We start from the raw sequence: 24,968 nt of genomic DNA, 5'->3' as shown, positions 1-24,968 counted from the left end.
TGTCAAAATAATGTGATATAATTTCATTACCATGTCATTCAAGGTTGATAAGCACAATTTGTATCTCCTTAAAACAAAATAACGATGATAAAATAAAAAATAAATACATTTTCAAGGAAAACAAATCAAAACAGGGCAATAATTAAGTAGAATTAGCCAATATGACTAAAATGTCCAGGTGGACACTGTCAAAACGGCAATCAAGAAATGAACCGATGACTTTAACCCTCGGAAGTACACATTGCAGAACATAACGCAGAATTTAGCAGTCAATACGGATTCATACCTTTTTCAGCAGCTGTCAGGGACAAGAGTGCAGTCTGGATGGTGTAAAAGTTGCAGATGTCTGGTTAAGCTATTGTGCACATGATGGACAGGAGTCGTCCCATATTTGATTTCAATTAAAGTCATTCAACTGTGCTCTCTTCTCAGAGTTATAGTCACCATCGATATCTCCCACCACGTGTACGTTTTTAGAGTTGCTCACTATCTCACTCTTTACTGTAGATACAACTTACTGTATTAGGCTATATCACGTTGGCATTAGCGATTACTTGAGTGTTCAACTACAACTTATCACGCTCAATCGCAATTGCCTGCTGATCGCTGATTGGCTAAAAGTGCGTGATCGTCATTTTATCATCTAAGTGATTTTAATACAAAAAACTCTCTAGGATCAAATAAATAATGTTGATTTTTCAGGGTAAAGGATGTTGCACTGATAGTAATTTGATATAGCATCCAGCAGGTGTCAGTGTTAACCACATGTTGCTGCACATTCTTCTGTTTTATTGTGTTTATTTAGTCCTCCAATACATGGAAAAGGCATTTGTATTGATATTATCTGTAATACAGTAGGCCTATGCAGCTTTAAGTAATTTACGTAAGAGGGTGTATCTACAGATTACTGCCTTATGTTATATGAATGTCTTGATAAATCTGTCTTGTAAACTGTTTACCTGTTTTCATATATATATGTATAGACAGACAGACAGACATATATAGATAGATAGATAGATAGATAGATAGATAGATAGATAGATAGATAGATAGATAGATGGATGAACCAGAACACACAAACTCTACTACATCAAGAAAAGGTTACATGAACAATCTGTTCTACAGAACTAGTTTTTAGGCATCATACTAGAGTCTAAAGATACTTTTAATGCAGGAAATAACTTCAAAATAAAATGAATGTCTTTACTTATAAAACACAATGTGCTTACACATTATCTACCTATTTCAGGTTGCTGTAAATTACTAAAAATTATAACAAGAGTTCTAAAATAAACACACAGAAAATAAGTGAGACAAGATACTTTTTAATAAATCATCCGAATTGTTTTTATACACATTTTATCAAATGTCACTCATTCGGTGTGATACTGCAATATTTAGCAAATGCATTTTTATCAACAGAGCGCAAAGTGTAAATAATGACTTACAGGATGATGACTATGACAAAGCTTGTTTAAAGAAAAGCAAACTTTGTTGCAAGTGGACTGGTGTTGTTAGATATGGCCTTTTAATACAAAAAATACTTGGACATCAATTCTGTAGCTGCACATTTGATTGCAATAATTTCCTTTCGCCACATTCCACAAATAAATGTTACAAATAACACAAAGGCAACAACAAATCCAATGACATTCCCTTCCATTTATTAACCATAATAAGGCACATTAATCCAGAGTAGTGTGATCAGTAGGCCCACTAATATTGAAACATACAGTGTACACAGTCTTTCAGTAGTGCTCATCGCTTTTATTTTTGAATATTTAGTTCTAAATATAAAATTGACCTTTTCTATAACCCCAACAGATGTGCAAGTATAACTAAACATTTCCTATCAGTAACAGAATGTGATGTAAGGCACAGAGTTGCTGAACACTGTCTGCAGACACGTCAAACCCTTCATTTCTTGTCTGTTGTCTGTCCTTTAAGGCACTTTGTCTTGTTTCCGAACCCAAATACATAATAATCATTTCAACAGTCACATATGCAGGCTCATGAGGTTATCAGAGGTCAAGATCGTGAGATGCCAAGGTGCAATTTTTAGGAAAATAATCAGGCATCCATCAACATATATAGAGATGAGACTCAAATAATGGTGACACCTGCAGCCTGTGATGCATTAAAGGCATAATTCACCTAAACACATACATTCTGTCATGATTTACTCACCCTCATGTTGGTCAGAATTTAGTTCTGTGGGAAATAAAAGCATGAATTTTGAAGATTTTATGTTCATGCATCTGCACGCCGTTAGTGTATAATTTCTGAATATGAATGAATGAATATGATGGTTTTATGGTGCTTTTTGGCCACTTTGGGGTGTAAATAGCCAAACCAAAAAGTCTCACTTGTAACAATTAGGTTTCATAACTACATTATTTAACATGAACTAACAATGAAAAATATTTTTTTTAACATATAATGTTAATTCCAACATCTACCAATACATTTTTAACATTAGTTAATGCACAATGTGAACTTACAATGAATTTGACTAACATTAACAAATATTAATGAATCGCTCATTGTTAGTTCATTTTAGAAAATGCATTAACTAATGAGACCCTTATTTTGTGTAAGGGTATGCTATCAGATCTTTTAGTGACACGAGGGTGAGAAAATTCTATAATATTCCTTAAATACTTGTACATAAAGAAACTAGATTCGAGTTAATGAACAGCATCATGTGTGACAAGCTACAGCCTACAGCTTTCTTCTCCGTAATAAATATTAAATACTACAAATAAAATGACGAGAACATAATAAATCACAATAACGGAACAATAAAAAAAAGTTTCTTTGGCTGACAGACACGGTAAAAAGTGGCACAGTCACGAATGGTCAGAGGACCAGGTGTTGTCCTGTCGGAGTCACTGCATGCGGTCCGTCTGGAGCTGCTGCGGCTGGTACTGAGCGAAGGCCGCCGCCGTGGCCCCGGGCGCAGGAGACGCGAGAGGCTGCTGGACGTAGCCGTAGCCGGCCGCGGAGACGTACCCCGCGGCGGCGGGCGAGGCAGCGTACGGGTACTGGTCGTAAGCGGCGGCGGCGGCGGCAGTGGCGGCGGCGGCGGAGTATTGCGCGTACGCGGCGCCGGTGTAATCCAGGTACGGAGAGGCTGCGGCCGCTGCTGACGCCGCCGACTGCTGGACGTGCGGGATCACCACGCTCGGCTGCATGAACGCCTGCGGGTACACATAGTGAGCAGGAATCCTGAGGGACAGAGAGATGCTGGGATTAAACTGGGAACCGGAAAAGCTGCACTTCAACAGCACAGTGCACTAAAGGGTTATTCAAAAGAAATAGGATTGCCACAATAGTAGAGCATGCTGGGAAGAGTCAATGATCAGCTGTCAGTAATTCTATCATTTCACTTTAGAAGATGCAATGAACTTTTCAGGTATTTTAATGTACCGAAACTCACTGCAGATGCTAAAAATACCAATGGGCCTCATTAATGAAGTACAAGCGTGTAAATCATTCATCAAAGCATTATTTCCATTCATTTTCACATTCAATTTACTGCAAGAATTTACATGAGAGGGTGTATCTACAGATTTCCCCTTTCTATATTATATGAAGGTCTTAAATTATAGTCTTCATTTATTGTTTTATATATTATTTTTGTATTGTTATAACCACGAGGGTTCCAGATCCTCAGTCTTAGAACATGAAAATGTGTCATTAAATATTATATTTGTATTATCAAAGACTAAAGTAAACCATTTCAAAATTGTATTGTGAAAATGTTTTATATAAACGTTAGCGCATTTGTGCTGTCCTTCCCATCATTTGCATCTAATAAATTATGTTTTCTTCATATGTCAGATCAAAAATGACATATGAAGAAAACATATAAATCAAGATAAACAGTACAAAACAATATTTTGATCTGATCTATACTGTTTGCATAGGTAAAAATTAAGCAAAAAGTGTGAAAATATTATTGAACTGCATTTAAAATACAAGCTTTGAAATCAGTCTTAATAATACAAAAGACTCAGAAATTTTATTTCAAAATGTCCATTTCCATCAAAGAATGAAGGATGATTTGAGAGTAGTGGCCTAAAGTGTCCGGCCTAGGAAAACAGACATCTTCACCCTTTTTGCAAATATTATTAAAAATTTGTTCTTAAATATTTTGTAATAATATTGCGAAGTTGTGCTTGAAATCAATTGTTTTATTTGTGATAATACAATAAAACATGCCAAACTCTGCAGACATAATTTTTGGCTGAGCTGAAATTATGAACGCATGCAAAAACAAGAGAGAACCAATTAAATATTAATAACTGATTATGTTTTTTGTTTTGTTTTTGCATAGTAAAATAAAACCTGTAGCTGTAGTTTGCCTTTTTTGTCAAATAATTTTGTCAGATAAATACCCTGCTCTTCCCTCATATGTAAAATATATAAAAAAAACATAAATGTTCCTCATATTTTGATGGTTTAATCAAACTTGCAGGGTCATTAAAACCAAATATCCCCTCCGGACATCACATTTGGCCACTACTGTATACAGTATACTAAGCGAGTTTATTTTCTAAAAGTCTACAGGGACAAACATGCCTAGGCTATAGTTTTAGATTTATGCCTGTTTTACACAGACATTCATTCTGCTTGTAATTCATGAATGAGGCCTAATTGGTGAATCCCAAATGTATGTCATTAGAAAGTGCTGCCGCTACCAAGAGTCCACTGCGCTGCTCTTGTATTAATTATCATGGCAAACCTATTTCGTTTGCAAACTCAGCATTCAATCATGAGTCCACGCCCTAATAATGCCTCTCAAATAAAATGCCAGGGTAAAAGTGACTATGGATATCAAAGCATATCGATCAATATCACAGCAGAAAAAAAAACTTTTCAAAAACAAAAAGAATAGAGCGACACCAATTCTGCAATCATAAACAGGGTCAATGTTACTGTCAAACCAAACAATATTTAAAATAAAGAAGAGAAATCCAGTTAACTCACACACGCACACGAAAGAAGAAAAACAAAACACACTTGCGTGCGTTCACACATCACCGCGTCCACTGCACACAAACACAACGCTTGAAGAGTGGAAATCTGCTGCTAAACACACTGAGAAACACCAGATCTAACACATCCTACTTCTGCTTAAAGGGATAGTTCACCCAACAATCCTGCCATCATTTACTCTCCCTCAAGCTATTCCAGTTTCTTTCTTCTGCTGAACACAAAAGAAGATGCTTTGAAAATGCGTGTAACCAGACAGTTGACTTGCATTGTATTTTTTTATTTTTCCATACTATGGAAGTCAATGGGGTCCATCAACTGTTTGGTTACTCATATTCTCCAAAATATCTTCTTTTGTGTTCAGCAGAAGATCTAAACTCATACAGGTTTGGAACAACTTGAGGGTGAACTATGCCTTTAAACTGCATATTCAGCATCTTTACACTGCATAGGCGGCAAACAAAGTTGCATTTGAAAGTATACAGGTAAAATATATTTCACCCCAATAAAAAAAGAAAAACAAAACATAAAAAATTGGCATATTTTATATAAAGAAAATGTTTTATTTAACAACAGTGACATTATTTTCAACATAATTATGCATTAATGCATCTAGACATCTTTCTTAAAGGAGACATATCATGCTTTTAAATCGTTCCTTTTTACATATAAATCATACATTTGTAGTCTATATAAAGCGGAACTGCAATGCTTGGGTCTGAATTCCTCATTATTATAGCTCCACAGGCCCCTTTTCTACCCCTTTTCTGATGTGCGTCTGAGAGCAACTCGTTTTGGTGCGGTCTCTTTAAATACAATTGAGAGACTTCATACCCCGCCCCCTCTCCAGGATGCAGAGGTGACACTCGGTTCAACTCCACCCCGTTCGGCCATTTTTGTATAGCAGAGTTTGATAGCAGAGATACGATTATCTAGCGGCACAGAAACTTTTTATTCACACGTTATTACCAAAATGTCAACAATGGAAGACTTGTCCAGCCAGCCTTACATGTTCGAGCCAGAGTCGGAGCCGGAGCGAGATGAAAATGAAGACGACGAACCTGCAGAACAACGTCTTCATATGGATGTATCGCAATGGTGTGTTACTGTATTTACACATGAAACTTTGGTCTTCCGACCTTTTACCACCGTGTCGATTTATTTTGATTAATATGTGCGAGGGAGAGAGAGCAAGACAGCGTCTAGTTTGGAGACGGTGTCTTGTTTACACTTTCGCCTGGCTCCGAAGAGAGAGAGAGAGAGTGCGTGCGCGTGACCGGGTCTCTCTCTCTCGTTCTTTCAGTTAAACATGCGCCCTGTCACAAATGCGGCAGTTCATCTACATTAGACGGTGTAATGAAGTGTGTGGGTTACTACATCCAACAACCGAACATTTTAACTTACCCTCTCGTAACTTCTGCATCCTTTAGCTTGGACTACAAAATTGCAGCGAGAAATAAAAATGGGGGATTGCTCGAAGTGTTGGGCTGGAAGTCAATGTCCTTATTTGGCAGTTCTGCTGCAAATACTGTGACGTAATAGTTCACAAAACGTCATAGATAACAGAAAAATCGGAACAGGTTGAAAAATAAGGCCAAAACAGAATATAAAGATATCAACGAAGCACCTGAAGAGAATAATTTCAACTTTTCTGTACTTCTAAACACTACAAATATACAACTAAATGCATTTAAGGGCTAAAAAAGTGGATTTAGCATGATATGTCCCCTTTAATGATTCACGTTACTGTAATACTACACAATATATTTATACTGTTTTAAAAGTATTTTTTTATTTAAATCTTTATAAATTAAAGGCAGCACAGAAAATACTATGGAAGCTTGTTTCCACCAGGAATTTTTTTTTTTTTTTTATTGTAATTGTGACTTTTTATGTCACAATTCTAACTTTTACTCTAGAATTGCAAGTTTATATCTCTCAATTCGGACTTTATAACTCAATTTCGAGTTTATATCTCACGATTCTGAGAAAAAGTCAGAATTGTGAGATAGTCACAATTACCATTTTAATTTTTTATTCCATGAGGACTTTATTTTATTAATTTATTAATTTATTTCTCACAATTGCGAGTTTATATCTCGCAAAATTCGGACTTGTGAGAAAAAAAATCTGAATTGTAAGATTAAAAAGTCACAATTACATTTTTCCTTTTTTTTAAGGTGGAAACAAGCAATGATGTTTGAAAATAACAAACAAATAAATATTTTTTGACAAACTAAAAACGCAAATAATGTCACAATGCAAAAACTAAGCAAGTAAATAATGTATATGAGTAAAAGTTGATTCTTGTGCACAGCTGTCATTACACAGGACACACACTTATTTTCAGGACAGTGGCCAGTGCTTTTTTTAGCCAATCAGAAACATTCTTAATCTGTGAATCATTTTCCACATACGAAAAACAAATCAGCGTAAAGTCTGGTACACACTGCTAATCTAAATGGCTAAAATTGCTTAATTGACCTTTAATTCGACAGTGTAAAGATGCCTGAAGTCATAAATCCTAAAAGCGGAAGGGCTGAGCCACTAGCAGCACTAGACGAATTGCAAAAATAAATCACCTTTAAGACACGTCCATGTTGCCGGGCAGATTTTATTTTTATTTTTACATGGCTAAAATGAGTCCTAACCGGCAAGCATGCAAAAACAACAGGTGTTCATGTTAAATCTGGCCATAGATGAGTCTCTAACACACCATTCCTTACTGTCAGTCTCCTGGAGTGACAGGACAGGCTGTGGCGAGGCTATTTTCTGCTGTCCTTGCCATCATAAAACAAGAGCATGAGCAACGTTATCAGCAACACATGGCCCAACACTTTAACCCAGTCCTGAACCCTTCATTACCAGCGGCCTGTGAACACACACGCATTACTGCACACTATAACGTGTGTAAAGGCAAAACGGTCCATTGTAAACGAATTAGATGCAGTAACGACTGGCCACATCTAAAGTTCTTTCAATGTACTTAATTATACTGATACTCATTTTACTACATGATTTGCATGTAGTTTAACATTTTACAATAAGGTCACTTCAGATGAACTAACATTAACAATGAGCAATACAGTATTTATTAATCTTAGTTGACGTTAGTTAATCAAAATACAACTGTTCATTGTTAGTTCATGTCAGCTCAGGTCCATTAAATTATATTAACAGATACTTTATCGATTTTCATAAAGTATTAGGAAATGTTCGACTTAACCAATGAATGCTTTAGATGTATTTCTTATAAATCCCGCTCATAGTATATAACCCTTTTCCTGTTAATGAACTGAATGATTCGTATGCATGCAGAAATTTTGATTAGGTGCGATTTAATACAACATATAATTATAAATGTGGTGTAAAACTCAACCTAATTCCGAGCATGTCGTTGTTAAAAATACCCCTGTTACTAAGCTGCGCCGGCAACTTTCTTACTACGGGGGTTAGCCTAGGGGTTAGGGCTAATTTAAGGTACTTTGTAAATCACAGGATCTTGTGTCTCTGAACACCTGTTGTCTCGTGGCTACTCTGAATGTCGTTGTGTTCCAAACTAAAGTGCAGCTGTTCTCTTTGGTTCAGTCCTCTGAGGGATATACGTGTTCTCCTTGATCAGTACGAGTTGACTGAATCTTCCTAGATTAGAAGGACAGAAGTAACTGTGTACTGGATTGGTCAGTAGTACAATACAGTGGAATACTGTGCTTTCTTAGGCCCCAAATATTCTTTACACGAGTACATTAACACACTTTTAACTATGCAAACGCTACATCACATGTTATTGCATTCTGAAATGCATAACATATATGACCCTGGATCCCAAAACCAGTCACAAGTCGCACGGGTATATTTGTGGCTATAGCCAACAATACATTGTATGGGTCAAAATTATCGATTTTTCTTTTATGCCAAAAATCATTAGGATATTAAGTAAAGATCATGTTCCATGAAGATATTTTGTAAATTTCCTACCATAAATATATAAAACATTTATTTTTGTGAGTGAATGCAGCACAATCATCAACATAAATGAACAACTTTAAAGGCGATTTTCTCAATGTTTTGATTTTTTTGCACCCTCAGATTCCAGATTTTCAAATAGTTGTATCTCAGCCAAATATTGTTGTATCCTAATGAACCACACATCAATGGAAAGATGTATAAATCTCAATTTTTTAAAGAAATTGACCCATGTGACTGGTTTTGTGGTCCAGGGTCACATATGTGTTGCATTCTAAGGATTGCTTTAATAATAACAATAATACATTTTATGTATCGATTGCTTTTTAAGGTACTCAAAGTCAGTTTACAAGAGATAAAAAATGACGCATGTTTGTTGCAGCTACCTGAATAATAATAATATATCTGGTTTAATAATGGTTTAAGTACTGAGTTTGATGTTACCACAGTAATTTACTTTTTAAGGCAGTATCGCATACATCCATTGCAGAGAAGGCAATTCCACAGCGCAGTGAAGTGAAAAATGAAAGAAATGTCAATTATAAATAAAGCAGTGGCCAAAAGTGATGTCCGGAGGGGAGATTTGTTTTTAATAACCCTACAGATTTGATTAAACCATCAAAATATGAAGAAAATATTTGATATTTTTTAAATATCTTAAATATTGATCTTAAAAACCATACATTGACTACAACATAATATTTAGTTGGTTCTCTCTTGTTTTTGCTTACGTTCATAGTTTCTTTGTATGGCAGCCCGACCAAAAATGATACCGGCACAATTTGGCATGTTTCATTGCGTTATCACAAATAAAATGATTGACTCCAAGCACAACTACACAATATGATTACAATATCTTTAATAATATTTAAAGAAAGTGTGAAGATGTCGACTTTCCTTGGCTGGACATCACTTTTTTGGCCACTACCATATACTTAATAAGTATAAGATAATATTTGTTTTTGTTGTGTATTCTTTGCTTATTAGAATATCTAGATTTGAACTCCATTAAAATCAATTGAATGTCCAGTTAACCACTATTTGAAAGAAACAGAATTAGCGCTAATGCTTCTGTCCTTTCTGTCCACAAAAAGGTTTAGGGAAAAATGAATGTAAGGGGAAAAGTCAGGGGAAAAGACAAACGATTCATTAGTAATATAAAAGAACGGAGGCACATGAGATACACTGCAACATGCAAGCCATGAGTTGTTTTGAGGGTGCGCCAGTCAAGAAAGACAAACTTTGACCCCTTCAACAACAGAACACTGAAACGTCTGTTCAAGTGAATAAAAAAATCAGTAAGAACAAGCTGTGCACAATCATCAAGAAAACGGAAAAAGGCGTTCCCAGCACCCCAAGACAAAGATACGACCGTCTCCCCGAATCCCCACGTCCTGCTATACACTCATTTCTATTAAAAGCACACGGTTTAGCTAGGAAAACCACTTCAGACAGGTCCAAACGCACACAAAAGCTACTCTCCAAAAAACAACAACGTCCATGCAAGCTAATCACCATTTGAGAGTGTACGTGTTTGAGTCTACTGGTAGAGCTTATGAATTCTGACTTTGTTCAGCTCGTTCACCTCTTAGGTTACGTTAACCGAAAGAGAGCCTGTCAGATCAGAGAGAGACACATTACATTGAGTCACGCTGGAAAGAGGAAGTGACAGACGTAGACTTTTCAGGAGTTGACAACAGTGCAAATAAAACCACACAACAACCACAAAGATAAAAAGCACACACACACACCTCATAACCTGGCGGAAAGGGGGAGGATACAGTAATGGGGAATGCTCATCCTCACTATCTCTATGACACAAGGAGAACAACATTTTATAGCACAGGAATTCATCAAAAATGCACAGAAATCAACATAATTATACTTCACAGAATATTGCAACATGTAGGAATATGATATTGTTGATCATCACACATTTATCTTTAAAGGTGACGTGTTATGTTCGAGTATCACCAAATGGAATTGCAAAAATATTTTCAAGACATCTATAAATAACGCTATTGGGTCAATGTTACTACCTAGCGAACAAACATGTATTCTAGGAATGTTTTGCTAAGTCATGAATGTTCCCTGAACTTTCACAATGTCCAGTTTTTTTCTTGGTTATATGAATGTTGAGGGAACATTCCATTTTAGAATTTTGCAAACATTAACGTTACTTTTGAATCTGAAACAAGTAGTAGTAACATTTGTTAAAAATGTTAGACGAAAGTCCAACTTAAATGTTTTCGAACAAAAACTCTCCATGAACAATATATATAACAGTTTTGTACTAATGTTTTGAGACCATGTAACTCTGAACAAATGTTCTATTAACGTTACTGTCATAACTTTCTGATTGTTCATAATCATAACTATGAACTTTTTGGTCAAACGCCAAAGTTCTGAGAACGTTGGCTTTAAGCTGGGTGTGTCGTGACGCTCAAATAAACAGATCATTCTATGAACTATTTACTTAGAGTGACTATTATGGTGTGATACAAGAAATCATTTAAAAGCAAAGAAGAAGAAAAAATAAAGAAAAATAAAAAAATAAAAAGAAACCACACACATCACCTTTAAAGAAAGTCAATGGTACAAATTCGTCTAAGATGACAAAATGCTGCTTTTCCCAAATCATATTTTTTCACAAGAGAATGTAGAAAAATGAGAGAAGGCCTAAAACTAATCAAACTACACAAAAAATATAGTCATCAATAGTCTTGTCACACTTACCCATAAGGCCGTTGGATAAATGTGGGGTGTATCTGAGGGACACCAAATGAAAATCCTGTAGAGAAAGACAACCTTATTGCACTTCAATTTAAATGTATGTTATACAAGAAAACCGCACACAATGACTAAGATAGGCTTTATTCTACAAGGAAAACCCCCCCAAGAACATTCATATTAATTTGATTATTGATATTTTGTATTTTTCTTTATTGCAATTGACAAATAAGCATACTGTATTCACTATAGGGCTGCACAATATATCGAAATATCGCAAATGTATATATCGCGATATGCATATCACAACGGCTTGCAATAACTGGGGTCATGAACAAAAGACAAAGAGAAAGTCACTCACTGCTCTCGGCTGAATAACTTTTGTAGCTTTAATAAGAATCAGTATATTTTTTATTCATACAGTGAAAACTAAACAGTGTTTTATTTTTACATTTGATTATTCAGTTTCTGTTGTTAAATAAACCTAATGTAGGATAACCTGAACCCCGTGGTTTACACTGATGGTAAAATAACACAGTAAAACACTGCTGTTCACTTTCAGAAGTGTAGGGATGTTTTCTTGTCACAAAAAGAATGTGAAACACATGTAGGTTATATAATTTTAAATATATTTTAAAGATAATTTAAGTTTATTTTACAAACACTTTAAGCATTATTGTATCGCATATCGAATATCGCATTATTTAATGAGTTTTAAATTTTAAGTTTTAAAGAAATTTTCTTCAATATCGTGCAGTCCTAATTCACTATGTAATCTCAGATTACACATTTTTCACAGATTTTTCTTATTTAGAAACCACAGTGTGATGCTCTGTGCCATGCAGCTTGTCTTTATTGCATGGTTTCTGATACTCTGCATTAATCCGCCAACAGCGTGAAGCTTCCGGTCACCCTCTTACCTGGCTGCATGATCCGTGGCTTGGCCCCCAGGTACGCCAGGTTAACGTTGGCTTTTCTACCGTCTATGATGGGGTTTGGGTCCTTACAGGCTCGTTCTGCTGCAGCTCGATCAGCCATCGTCACCTACACACACATGAAAAGAGGAACACACAGATACATGCTGTGTTTTCAATGATGTTCAATGTGTATGGGATGTGTTGAGTGTTTAATATTAGAAGTGACTGCAAGCAGTGTTAGGCAAGATTCTCAAAAAAAAAAAAAAAACGGTAATTAATTACTAGCTACTAATTACATCTTCAACAGAGTAATTAGATTAATGTACTCTCTAAAAAGTACAGCATTACTATTCACTTTATAAATCCCATATCAATCTCGACCAGTTGAACAATACAAGGATATGAAACTACTCTTTTAATTCTTTCAAATATATAATATAAAACTGCATAAATTGTTCTTGAGTATTTAAAGGGAGATGGTTACATTAAAAACGTACATTTTATCATTACATATTGATGTTAAATCAAAGTTAAATGTTTTTATATAGAATTGTTCTATTGTCTATACACAACAGTATCTAATGCAATGTCATCAGAAGTGTAATGAAATTACAGAAACATTAATAAGTAATCCCTTACTTTACTTTTTCAAAGGAAAAGTCATTAAATTACAGTAATTAACTTAGTAATGAATTACACCAAACACTGGCTGCAAGTAAATCTAGACAGACAGACAGACAACTTACAAAACCATAGCCTCTGGATTTTCCAGTTTGTCTGTCAGTAATGACAACAGCTTCCTCGATTTCTCCAAACACTTCAAAGTATTTTCTGAGGCTGGAGTCGGTGGTGTGATAGGGAAGACCTCCGACGAAGATCTTGGTGTATGTGGTGTCCTTCTGAGAGCTGTGCATCATCACGAGTCACGACGGGGCGCGCGCAGTTCAGCGAAACAAACAAACAAACAGAGCAAAAGTTTCACTACGACTGGTTAAATAAATAACAACTCGTATTCTTGGAAGGTAGCAGTAACAGAGGTATGTGACAGCGCAAATGATTTGATACGAGGTAGAATAAACCACAGCAAACAAGTGCGTCTGTCAGGAGAGGGAACTTAACAACATGCCATATGGTTTTGGTGGCTCTCACTCACACGCGGACAGACTCCGCCCATTAACACTTTCACCCCGCCCACGATCAACCTTAACCACGCCCACCATTAAGGAATCTCTCCTGTTCCCTGACTGAGGTGATTTTCTTGCTTACTTTCATGTGACTAATGATTTTGTAGTTTAAATTTCAGAATATTTTTAGTGCCTGTTGCCAGTCCAAATGATCTTATTTTAACTGCAGAAATCATGTAATGCATTGTCCCTCTTTAATAATGATTTGAAGGAAGGGTTTACCAATCAACAAACAAATTGTCAGCATGTATGCTATTTTTATGCTCGGTGCTAAAACATTAGAGGTAACTTTGTAGTTAGTATGTAGGCCATGGGTTTAAATTCCCCAAATATATCGTGAGCTCCTTTAGATAAGAGCATCTGGCAAATGCATAAATGTATGTTGTATTCCAGTGAAGTCCATACAGTATTCAGAGATTCTATTGCAGATGTTCCCTGCTTCAATCTGACACAGTGACCTAGTGACCCAGGAACTTAACATGATAATGCAGGTCAAAGTTCAGACTCAGTTACACAACCTAATTCTTGTGAAGAAGAGATCAAATCAGCCAGCCAGAACACAAGAATTTGTACAACAATACTCTTGCCGAAATGCACACCTTGGCAGCATTTACTGTACTTCAACAAATTATTCATTCATTAATTTAAGATAATTTGTTTGTCTTTTAAATATTGTGTGATTGCGTTGCAAGGGTCTAAACCTTAATGTTCTGAATTTAGTTTTGCAAAGTTACAATGTCATTTTTTTCTTTCTGGTGAAACTAAATTTTGGTTGAAGATTAAAGGTGTAAAAAATACAAGATAATCAGTAAATTATTGTAGGGGTTGAGGTTTTGGATTTCAACAAAGGCGGATAAACATTGGTTGCTATATTTTGCTATAAAATGTGTTTAAATTTATAGTTCAGATGAGCAAACCTCTCAAATCGAATAAAAAACAACCAATAATATGTCGTGCAAAGGAAGAACACACACAAAAAACAAGCATTTGTAAACGTTCTGTAATCTACAACATTTTTGTACCAGCATCTGCAGAGATACAATATAAATACAATTCTGTACATTTTATAATATTGTAAATACTATGTTCATACATTTTATGTACAGCTCCTTGTCAAGGAGAGCAGCTTTGTTTTCTTTTAAGTAAGGTCTTGGGTTTTTATTTAACCGTCTCCAATGACAGCAATAGTATTCACTTCTTATGAGATCCACAGTTCTTTAGGTAAAACAGAGCAATAATAACAGTACTGGTCATGGCACTAAACATACAAGCATTATTCAGGCTATGTCCCATTCCCCGATGTTGCCCGTCTCCCATTTATACCTATAAAAAAAACATTAATATTGGCTTTAGTATCACAAACTAATAAAATCTTTCTTGACAGTCAAACACACATGGATTTAAATGCTCGAAAGCTTCATTATTAGGCGGGTAAACCTAGAAGTCGATTATCTAAAAAGTCCCCGTTCATGTGGGGCTTGTGTCAGTACTTTAGGGCATTTCTGGTCTATAGCCGATACAAAGCAGATCAGATTATCGCCATTTTGCGATAATACCGGCAAGGGTCTGATAAAGAAAACAAGGTGCTCTCCGCATCAGGTGACAACAAGAGTTAGTCACTTCTGTCAACCTCCTGAGAAGCGTCATATCAGTATCTGAGAATGCGTAAAAATTCGTGCATTATGTAACTTAATGTGCATCCAGGATAAGTTACTCCAGTGCAAGCGTTCAGACAGCTTTGTTAATAGAAATATTGGCAGTCCTTCAACAGTTACAGTACTCAACAAGCCAATTACACAACAGAGTACGAGCAACAGGCTTGGCGTCCGTTCAAAATACCATTAAACTCAAATAAATCAACCACATTTTTGAATATCCGATGGGCACGTGGTCTTCTAACCAGAAAAATGGCACTTAGCATATTAGCATAAATCGGTCGAACAAATACAAGCATAAAACACATGTTGCCGAAGTAAGTTTGCACAGCAGATTTGAAAGGCTATGTCTTTGGTAATACCTGATATAATCAAACAAACAAAAATGTTCATAAACAGTAGTACATTCTTACCTAGAACAGACATCCAAATCTCAAACTCACTCAAAGTATATTTTTTTTGTTAGGCATTGTTTGATTAATACATTTAGTCATATAAGAAGTGGTGAAGAATTAATGAAGATGGAAATTAGTATTTCAGCTATATCAAAGCTAACATGATATATAAAACGTGTTTGTGCAACTGTGCAACTCTCGACATTCAAAGATGATACTGAAATAAGCCTATAACTTCAGCACAACACACACAGGTAGTGTTTATTGCCACGGAATAAGAGGAATCAATAAATCTCTGATGTGACAAACAAATCAGAAGGATGGATTCTGTTAGCACTCGGTTTGTCCAGGCGGTTGCTGGTGCTGGTGTCGAAGAGATCGTCTACCAACTATTGGGTCAATGTCCTGCCCCTACTGGAGCACAGATTGAGGTTCGGTGTCTATGGACTGAGGCCCTCGAGTCAAACAGGATGGCTTCACGAAGACGCCATGACCTGTGGCACACCGGAAATACACCCTTCCCTGGACCGTACCATTGTGCTTGCCTTTGGAAGGATGAGAAAGGTCTAAGGTTAAAAGGATATTGAGTTGAGATTCAATTCAAGGTTACAAGGATCTTGACTTGAGAGTAATTTTCACTTACCTACAGCAAGGTCCAACTCCACTCCAACCCAGATGCCTTTGGCAAACTCTACCCCTCCAACATAATGCACCATCCCACTGCGTTTGCCCACCCACACTTGCTCACCGGGGGCCATCCAGTCCGGCAACTGAGCAACTGGCGTGTTCTCGTCCTCACTGGAGTCCACCGAGAGCTCTGCATCCTCGACGAACTCAAGTCCTAGAGATTCTTCCAGCTCTGGGTTGGGGTGAGGTGCAGGAACACTGGGAGACTCTTTTCCATTGTGGAGATGGCACTGGGACGGATGATCCACGTCTTGCGTTTTGGCTGGGGGAATTGATTCTGCCTTCAAACTAAAGTTACAGAGGTCGTCTACCCCTAAACCTTCATCTGCACCCTTAAAGTCTGTGAACTCTTGGCTGACGCTCAGGATGCATTTGTGGGGAAGCGAAGGGGAACAGTCCTGGTCGGTGCAGAGACGGGAACAGTGCTGAGTGGGAACGGTCTGGGCTGGATAGGTTGATAGTGAGGGAACGGTCTCGGTTCCCAAGGCACTTCTGGAAGGATGCAACCCTCTTCCGTGCTCCTGAGGGTCTGCGGCTTCTCTGTTGTTGAGCTGGTCGCAACTATCGCTGCCGCTGAAGAGCACATCGGACAGCGTGGCATTTGAGGCACTATGGGAGAAATAGCCGCTTGTGCAGCTGCTGACCGTGGGACTACGGGACACTTCTTTATCCACAACCCGTGTTCCCGATAGCACCCCGATCCCAGGCGCCAACTCCCCCTGCACGCACACAGTCCCCCCCTGGGTCTCAAGACTGGCGTTGTACACCTCAAAGTTCGCAAACTTCTCTGGGATGTAAGGCTTGAAGTTTTGGAGCTCCAGAGACCCGAGACCTGGAATACTAGAACGAGTGAAGTCCATGTTGGGATCCTCCTCCTCTGAATCCTGACAAATCATCAATGAACAGACATGAAACCAAACAGCAAAGTGATCAGGAGGGATGCTACTGCTCCCTTGTGATGAAACCCTGAAGCACATTAGCTACTTTCTATATTACGACTTTGTGTCTACAACACTGGATCTACACTTGATGTGTAGGCTAGTCGCTGATCATGGCCAACAGAGGGCGCAACAGGATAATAAATCTTTGAAGTCCACTTTTACGCTTCGTTTCCAAAGACATAAATAAATGCATACTCTGAGAGCGCTCCCACATTTTTGATTATACCTTATGGATGCTAAAAATTGATTGGGTGAATGCACGTTTTAAACACCTTATTGTACGCGTAAGTTAATCGCTGTTCTAAACTAATGCGCTGCTGCATTGTAACGCACACACTTCCAGACAGTCGCTCGCACATCACGTGCAGATCGCGAGCACATAAACATTCAGTAGTGCAGAAATGTATTGTCAACACTGTTCTGTGATTTATTAATAAAATAGCTTAGAAACTGAAACGTTTTAACAAATATTTATAATCAACTAAAACCTACAGCTTAACTATTAGTAGAGACGCTGCCATGTGCAATTCACACGCAATCACTCTCTCACTAATGCATTCATATAAATATAATCTTTACTGTGCTACTTTATCTGTATCTGATTTAGAATGAGCAGAAATCTGTGAGAAATATAACGACCCAAAGACAAAATAACTGATAAAAATAAGCTGTTATGTAGGAGCAATAGCCTTGTGGGCAGCGCTGTCTCATATGCCATATAAGGTTCAGGCTTATTTGGCCATTAATGTCATCATCAGCGACTAGTCAACATCAACTCAAACTTTAATCACATAAATGTCTACTTAAAAAAAATCAGAAGTCGTTCGTCCCCTAACACACCCACATACAAGTAGTGTAGACAACTCTGTTGACTATAAAAGGACTGATCTTGTTTTGTCAGTGCACACTGTTCACATCTGGTGTAGACACGGTGTAAACAGAGTTTATTTACTTTGTAACTAGCAATGTGATATGTGAAGTGCTGCAGTCAGTGAGTTAAACACAAGCTGAGGGATTCATGCACACACTCAATGAGATGCAAATAATGCTGAGATGATAATGATGACAATGAGGCGGCAGCATCATAAGCTTCACTCAAACAGAATCCGTTTTAAAGGGATGCAATGCAGAAATCCAACCTTCCTGGACGCATGTAATGATGTAATGCATTTGGTTCTGAGACCTCAGGAAGTTTGAGAGTGCAAGACAGGCCCGGTTTCTCAGTTTCAAGTTGTGTTATACATGTGTTCATGTTCAGTTCAGGTTAATATACTGCAAAAAAATATGTTCTTAGTCAGTCTTTTTTTTCCAGTACAAATATCATAGCATTCTTAAATCAAGATACATTTACTTGAGAAGAAAAATGACATTTTTTTTTAGAAAAATCTAAATTAAGTGAGTTTAAGAAAAATATCTGCCAATAAGGTAAGAAAAAATAATCTTGTTTCCCCTTTGAATTAAGTTTATTTTTCATACCCAATTGGCAGATATTTGTTCTTGTTTTAACCTGAAACTCACTTAATATTGATTAATATCCAAAGTAATTTTTGCTTCTCAAGTAAATGTATCTTGATTTAAGAATGTTTAGATGTTGACAATGAGACAAAAATACTAAGTCAGAAAATCAATTATTTAAGGAAATATTAAGGTTCTGCATATGTGGGATTCTGTCAATTACTTGTCAATAAGTGCAATAATTATGCAAAAATAAGTTTGAAGTTATATATATAACGTTAATTTAAAAATATATTATTATTATATATTATTATTATTATTATTATTATTAAGTAATAATTATATAAAATTAAATATTTTTAATTAAATTATGCTTAGCATATTAACAAATTAGCATGAAAAGCGTTTGAAATTTAAAAAATATAAGACACCAAAATACAAACAAAAGAGTTTTGCTTTTCATTGTCTTGGACATTTGATATTGACTGTTATATAATATGCGGGCTGAAGATGATTTTCTGTGGCCTTTGACGGCACACCACAGATGTTGTAAAAAACCCAGAGTATTCCTGTGTTTAAACAGGGCCCTGGCTAGTAGTATTAATTAGTATGCGTGTGCACGCAAGTCCAGGTAGTGACATGCATCAGACTGGTTATGCGTGTGTTCACTTACAGCAGCGTGTGGCAGTGTGTGAGTGAGATCAGTGCTGAGTCTGGGCTGTCTGTGATTGGCCCTGCTGCAGATGATGTCACTGCTGCTGTGGCCCTCGCTCTGAGCCCTGGGTCTGGACCAGGGGCCGGTGAGGCCCGACACGCTGCTCTCCACAAACCAACGCATGCTCTGCAATCAGGTGACAATAGCACACTTCACACAGGCCATGCAGCACAGCGAACACTCACACAGGCTGTTGAGTTAGACACCTAAGCACATGCACTGGATGAGGACATCAGCCATAGAATCAGGAGTAGTAAAGGAATAGTTATCACAAAAGCTCATGACATTCCTTTTTTTTTTCTTTTCTCAATGAACACAAAATCAGATGTTTTGTCAGAGCTGCTCTTTTCCACACATTGCTAGTGGATTGTGACTTACATGTCACACGAGTCATAGACGACTGATACTTTTATGTCAGTATAAATCAGGGTTATTATTATTGTTAATTAAACCTATTATTTAAATAAAGCTGCAATAAAATAAAAATAAAATAAATATTAGATGAAAACTTTCAGTTAGATGCCAAGGCAACATTTCATATTTTCGTTTAGTTTAAGTTAAGCACAAAAATTAAACATAAACTGAAAAAATAAAATAAAAAATAAACCCCTTTGAAGCATACGATCACACCGGAGTGATCACTCTAGGCCAAAGACTGTAGAAAAAGATGGATGACGTGTCTCCACTTCCTTCAACTGTAGAAAAATGAAGCCAAAATATCCCAGAAACAGTTGTTGCCGATTACATCATTCGTTATCGGTTAGTAGAGTTTACTGCAGAACAACTCATGTCGGTGTGAAATAAACAGTTATGGAAATGTAGACATTAAAGTTAAAGCTCCCATCTCCTCCCCAAAAAAGTCGAGGCACTGGTGCCTCAGTGAGTCAATCTCAGCTGTCAATCATGACGTCACACTCCTGTTTTTATAGCATCAAATAACTAACTAAAACCAAACTTATTTAGAAAAAATGAACACTTGAACTTTCATCAGCGTCATAAAACCGACCTAAAAAATGACAGAACCCATCTTTGGAAAAAAATTAATAGTCTCACGTCCAATTAGATTACATGGAGAGGGCGGGGTTTATGACCTAGACTGGATCCAGCACCAGGGGGCGATCGAAAGGTTTTGGCTTCACTTTTCAGGACATGTGTGGCACACTTGCTCTAGGCTGTTCCCTGGAGTGTCGATGGCTGCATGCAAAATCACATACTATACACAAGGCGAAAAACAGTATGTGACAAAAGAAGTATGTCTGAATTTACAGTACTCTTAAAAGACTAGGCAAAAAGTACCTGTATGATCTACTAATTAAGCGCATATGATGGACGCTTTGCTATCCCATGAGGCCACAGGAGAGTATCTGTGAATAGCGGTGACACGACGCTGGTAGATCATGTGATAAGGGCAACATGGCGAATGGATTACATTCATACTACACATATTCATACTAGACAGAACATACTTTTTTAGTGGTCGTGAATTACCTATTCAAAATAAGTACCTACTCAAGAATATGTGATTTCGGACGCAGCCGATCACACTCCGGTGTGATTACAACTTTAAGTGGGTCATGTGATCAACTGCTAAATTAAAATGTGCTTTCGCATTCAGCGCTTATCATATAGCAACTTTTCAGTGTTTTCAAGCATATGTTTAATTTTAGATTTCAGACATTTGAATACACACAAGTACTAGAAAAAAAGAAAAACACATTTATAGTTTGTAAAATATACAATGATGTCTATGTAAGCGGCAATAACAATCCTTTCAAATATAATTTGATGATGTGTTTTAGTTGCGTTATAGATCAACTAACATGACCATTATAATGTGTTTCAACACATTCACTTACATTTATTTGACGATCGGAATACCTGATATTTTATAATATAATTTTCAAGTTTGTGAGTATTTTGAATAGAAAATGAAAAATTAAATAAAAGCAATAGATCAGTCATCCAGCGCTAATGTGGCTGCGGTGTGTCAAGTGACAAGCATGAGGCGTTGCCATGGAAATAATGTTATATTTTCTAATTATAACAGTCGCCTTATAAAATACTCATGCTGGGGACTCGGCTAGAATATTTTAAACTTATGTGTAAAAGGGTTAAAAAAATTATAAAAATGACAAAAGCACATTACAAAATTTAAACAATTTTGATTTACATTTGAATTATAAAATGTAATAACTTAAACATAACTTCAATTAAAACGACAAGTGAAAATATAAAAACAAAAGCTAATTATTAATATACTAACTAATATATAACTATAATAGTATATAAATAATATTAAAATAACACTGGCATGGTGTTATCCTTGCATAGAAGAGCAGCATCTATTTTTGTGTTTCATTTGGAAAAGTAAATAATTGGAACGACATGAGGGTAAGTACATAAAGACAAAGTGAATTTACATTTTTATGTGAACTATTGCTTTAAACTCATTCTGCTGGTTAATAGGTTCAGTATCATGTACAGGTCAGTCTGAATACATTTGAAGTTGAATAAATGAACAGGCTTGAGGAACTGAGGCATGCTGGGTACAGGGTCCAAAAATGAACTTCCACACCATTTAATAGGGGACGAATTAAGAGAATTCACAAGCAATACATTTTCCTCACTGAATAAAAAGATATATTTTTATTGAAATAATATACTTGTGTTCCTCGTATTTTCATTTGGGTGGTTAATTCTCAGCAGACAGTAATTAAATTCTCAGCCAATTAGTGAATAACTCTTATACTCACATTTGGAACTTAATTTTGTGTTAATTTTGGATCCTGGCTGAAGCTTCATGCATGTTCCAGTTATACTTGGCCACATAATTGTGTTTCCGCAAAACGAGTATAAATCTAATCTTCAATTCCTGCAGATCAGAGGTTCATGTCAACAAAAGCCACAGATATGAGCTGCATCTTTCTTATCATCAGCTACTATCAAGATCAAAGACCGCAATAGGAAAGAGAGAGCTGCATCAGCACTGGTAATTCATGACTGGTAAATGATAATTTAGTCTCACTATGTCTAATGAAGATGATTGTGTGTTGAGCTTCAAGATGCAACAGCAAATTTTCAGTTTCGTTTGTGGCAGTTCGCGCAAGCCGGCGCAAATGAAACCGTTGCCGTTGCATCCTGAAGCTCAACACAAAATCATCTTCATTAGACATAGTGAGACTAAATTATCATTTACCAATCATGAATTACCAGTGCTGATGCAGCTCTCTCTTTCCTATTGCGGTCTTTGATCTTGATTTTGGTTTGATTATAACAAACACCGTTGCGATTGCTCTGTTAGTGCGGTTCATTTGAATAAGTGTGAACGCTGCCATCTGAACTCTGGTGACACCGAACAAGACGACAGAGACGCTGAAAACATGGGTCTCGTTTTACTTTCAAATGAACTCTGGTGCGGTTCGACTGAAATATGAACACAACACGGACCAAAGACATGTAAACGAACCAAAAACAGGACATGATGTCTCAAGATGCGACCCTAAAAAGGACAGAATGCTCAAGCATACCTGTTTTTAGGAGCTAATTTGCCCATTACAGTTCGGTCTCCTTGTAGCAGATCTTGTGTGTGTGACGGAGGAATTCCTGGCACTGTTTCAACTCCTTTACACATCCGATGCTCTTTCTCCTATTGCGGTCTTTGACATTTAAATTAGCCGATGATAAATAAAATGCAGCTCATATCTGTTGCTTTCGTTGATGTGAACTCCATTGAGTTGGCATATAGCGTGGGAATTGAAGATCAGATTTATATTCGTTTTGCAGAGACACATTGACGTGGCCAAGAGTAAATTAAACCGTTTTAACAAATCGAGAGCTATCAGCCAGGTGTAAAAAGGCTATTAGAAACTCTTTTAAAAAGGCATTAGAGCCTGGAATCAGTCAGGTCATAACATATAATGAAAAGAGAATGTGGAGGGTGGAAGCACAATATGAGTGAGAATGAGACACATAATGAGAGTGAAGCATCATGTGTGTGTGTGTGTGTGTGTGTGTATGTGTAAGTGCATGTGTAAGTGCATGTGTATGTGTAAGTGTAAGTGCATGTGTAAGTGCATGTGTATGTGTGTGTAAGTGTATGTGTATGTGTAAGTGTATGTATAAGGCCTCGTTTACACTGCAGGTCTTGATGCCCAATTCTGATTTGTTACCTTTATCCGATTTTTTTGACCGTCCGTTTACACGTTCTTTCAACTCTGACCCATTTCCGATTCATGTGTTTACACTTTCCATACTATCTGAAACATCGCGCATGCTTAAAGGGTTAAATTCTCTTGCACAGATGGGCGGATGCGAAATATGCTTGATGCTAGCTCTGCGATACATGCGAAGTTCGCCAAACATCACCATGATTTTGAGGCGAAGGAGGACGAAAAGTGCCATCATTGCACATATGCTTCAGTTATTGTGTGTGAGAGAGATCTCAGGACTGGTGGGAGCATATTGTGTTTAAATATTGGCTTTAACGAGGAGCAGTGGGTCCGAAATTTTGTTGTGTACAACTATATGTTGTGTCAACGTTTTTTCACATTCCTCTCCTACGACGACACAACGTTTCGTCGGGTCATCCGTCCCTTTGCAGATGTGCGTCGGGGTTTCTCTCGTCATTAAACCGCGGAGACGTTGCCTAATGCCACAGAAAATCCGATCTGCCTGTTTACATGACAGTCGCACTCGCATTGGCACATATCCGATTTATTTACACATATAAATGAGGCCTGAAACTGATCTCGAAATATCCGAATGCATGCGCTTTTTTCCTGTTTACACTGTCATAGAACACATCGGATCTGTGTCACATATGAGCAAAAAATCGGAATTGGGTCACATTTCACTGACAAAACGAGGCCTAAGTGTAAGTGTAAGTGTAAGTGTATGTGTATGTGTATGTGTATGTGTATGTGTATGTGTATGTGTATGTGTATGTGTATGTGTAAGTGTAAGTGTAAGTGTAAGTGTAAGTGTAAGTGTAAGTGTATGTGTATGTGTATGTGTCTGTGTAAGTGTAAGTGTAAGTGTAAGTGTAAGTGTATGTGTGTGTGTATGTCACCTCCTGTCCCAGAAGTGGCCGCGACTCCAGAGAACGCTTGACTTTGTTCTCCTCCTTCACTGGCATGAGAGATTTGAGGAACTTGGGCGGTTGAGGCGACAGAACTTTAAACGGACTCGAGTTAAAGAACGTCGGACTCTCCGGCACCGACCCTGAGGAGAACGTTAGCATGAAATTTAGCATTCCAACCCTCTTAAAAATAAAACTTTAACAAAAAATACACAATATATTTTATTAATATTATTGTAATTAATAAT

General features: G+C 37.0%; 2 protein-coding genes across 8 annotated transcripts in view; both read right to left on the bottom strand.

Annotated features, from left to right (window-relative positions):
* Window positions 1-1,305: 1,305 nt before the first annotated feature.
* Window positions 1,306-13,770, bottom strand: rbm24b (RNA binding motif protein 24b). 2 transcript variants are annotated; one of them, XM_079893694.1, is made up of 5 exons: window positions 13,358-13,770; window positions 12,615-12,738; window positions 11,701-11,755; window positions 10,716-10,775; window positions 1,306-3,228 (listed from the first exon to the last, which is right to left on the bottom strand). In XM_079893694.1, the coding sequence occupies exons 1-5, from the start codon at window positions 13,526-13,528 to the stop codon at window positions 2,889-2,891; spliced, it is 750 nt and encodes a 249-aa protein (XP_079749820.1). In that variant the 5' UTR covers window positions 13,529-13,770; the 3' UTR covers window positions 1,306-2,888. The 2 variants fall into 2 exon arrangements, with proteins under 2 accessions (XP_079749820.1, XP_079749821.1); XM_079893695.1 differs by lacking the exon at window positions 10,716-10,775.
* Window positions 13,771-14,780: 1,010 nt separating this feature from the next.
* Window positions 14,781-24,968, bottom strand: part of kif13a (kinesin family member 13A) — a 72,291-nt gene continuing 62,103 nt past the window's right edge. For 4 of the 6 annotated variants that reach the window (XM_079893684.1, XM_079893685.1, XM_079893686.1 and 1 more), the window contains 4 exons: window positions 24,712-24,863; window positions 19,602-19,769; window positions 16,489-17,416; window positions 14,781-16,390 (listed from right to left, as the gene is read on the bottom strand). In XM_079893684.1, the coding sequence (XP_079749810.1) occupies window positions 16,257-16,390; window positions 16,489-17,416; window positions 19,602-19,769; window positions 24,712-24,863 (1,382 nt within the window). In that variant the 3' untranslated portion in view covers window positions 14,781-16,256. The remainder of the gene's footprint in view (window positions 16,391-16,488; window positions 17,417-19,601; window positions 19,770-24,711; window positions 24,864-24,968) is intronic. The other 2 variants (XM_079893688.1, XM_079893689.1) reach the window with 1 other exon arrangement.

This window comes from Squalius cephalus, assembly GCF_949319135.1.
Source record: "Squalius cephalus genome assembly, chromosome: 15".
Lineage (NCBI taxonomy): Eukaryota > Metazoa > Chordata > Actinopteri > Cypriniformes > Leuciscidae > Squalius > Squalius cephalus.
The sequence above is the reverse complement of the archived record's forward strand: the minus strand, read 5'-3'. Positions and strand labels throughout refer to the sequence as shown.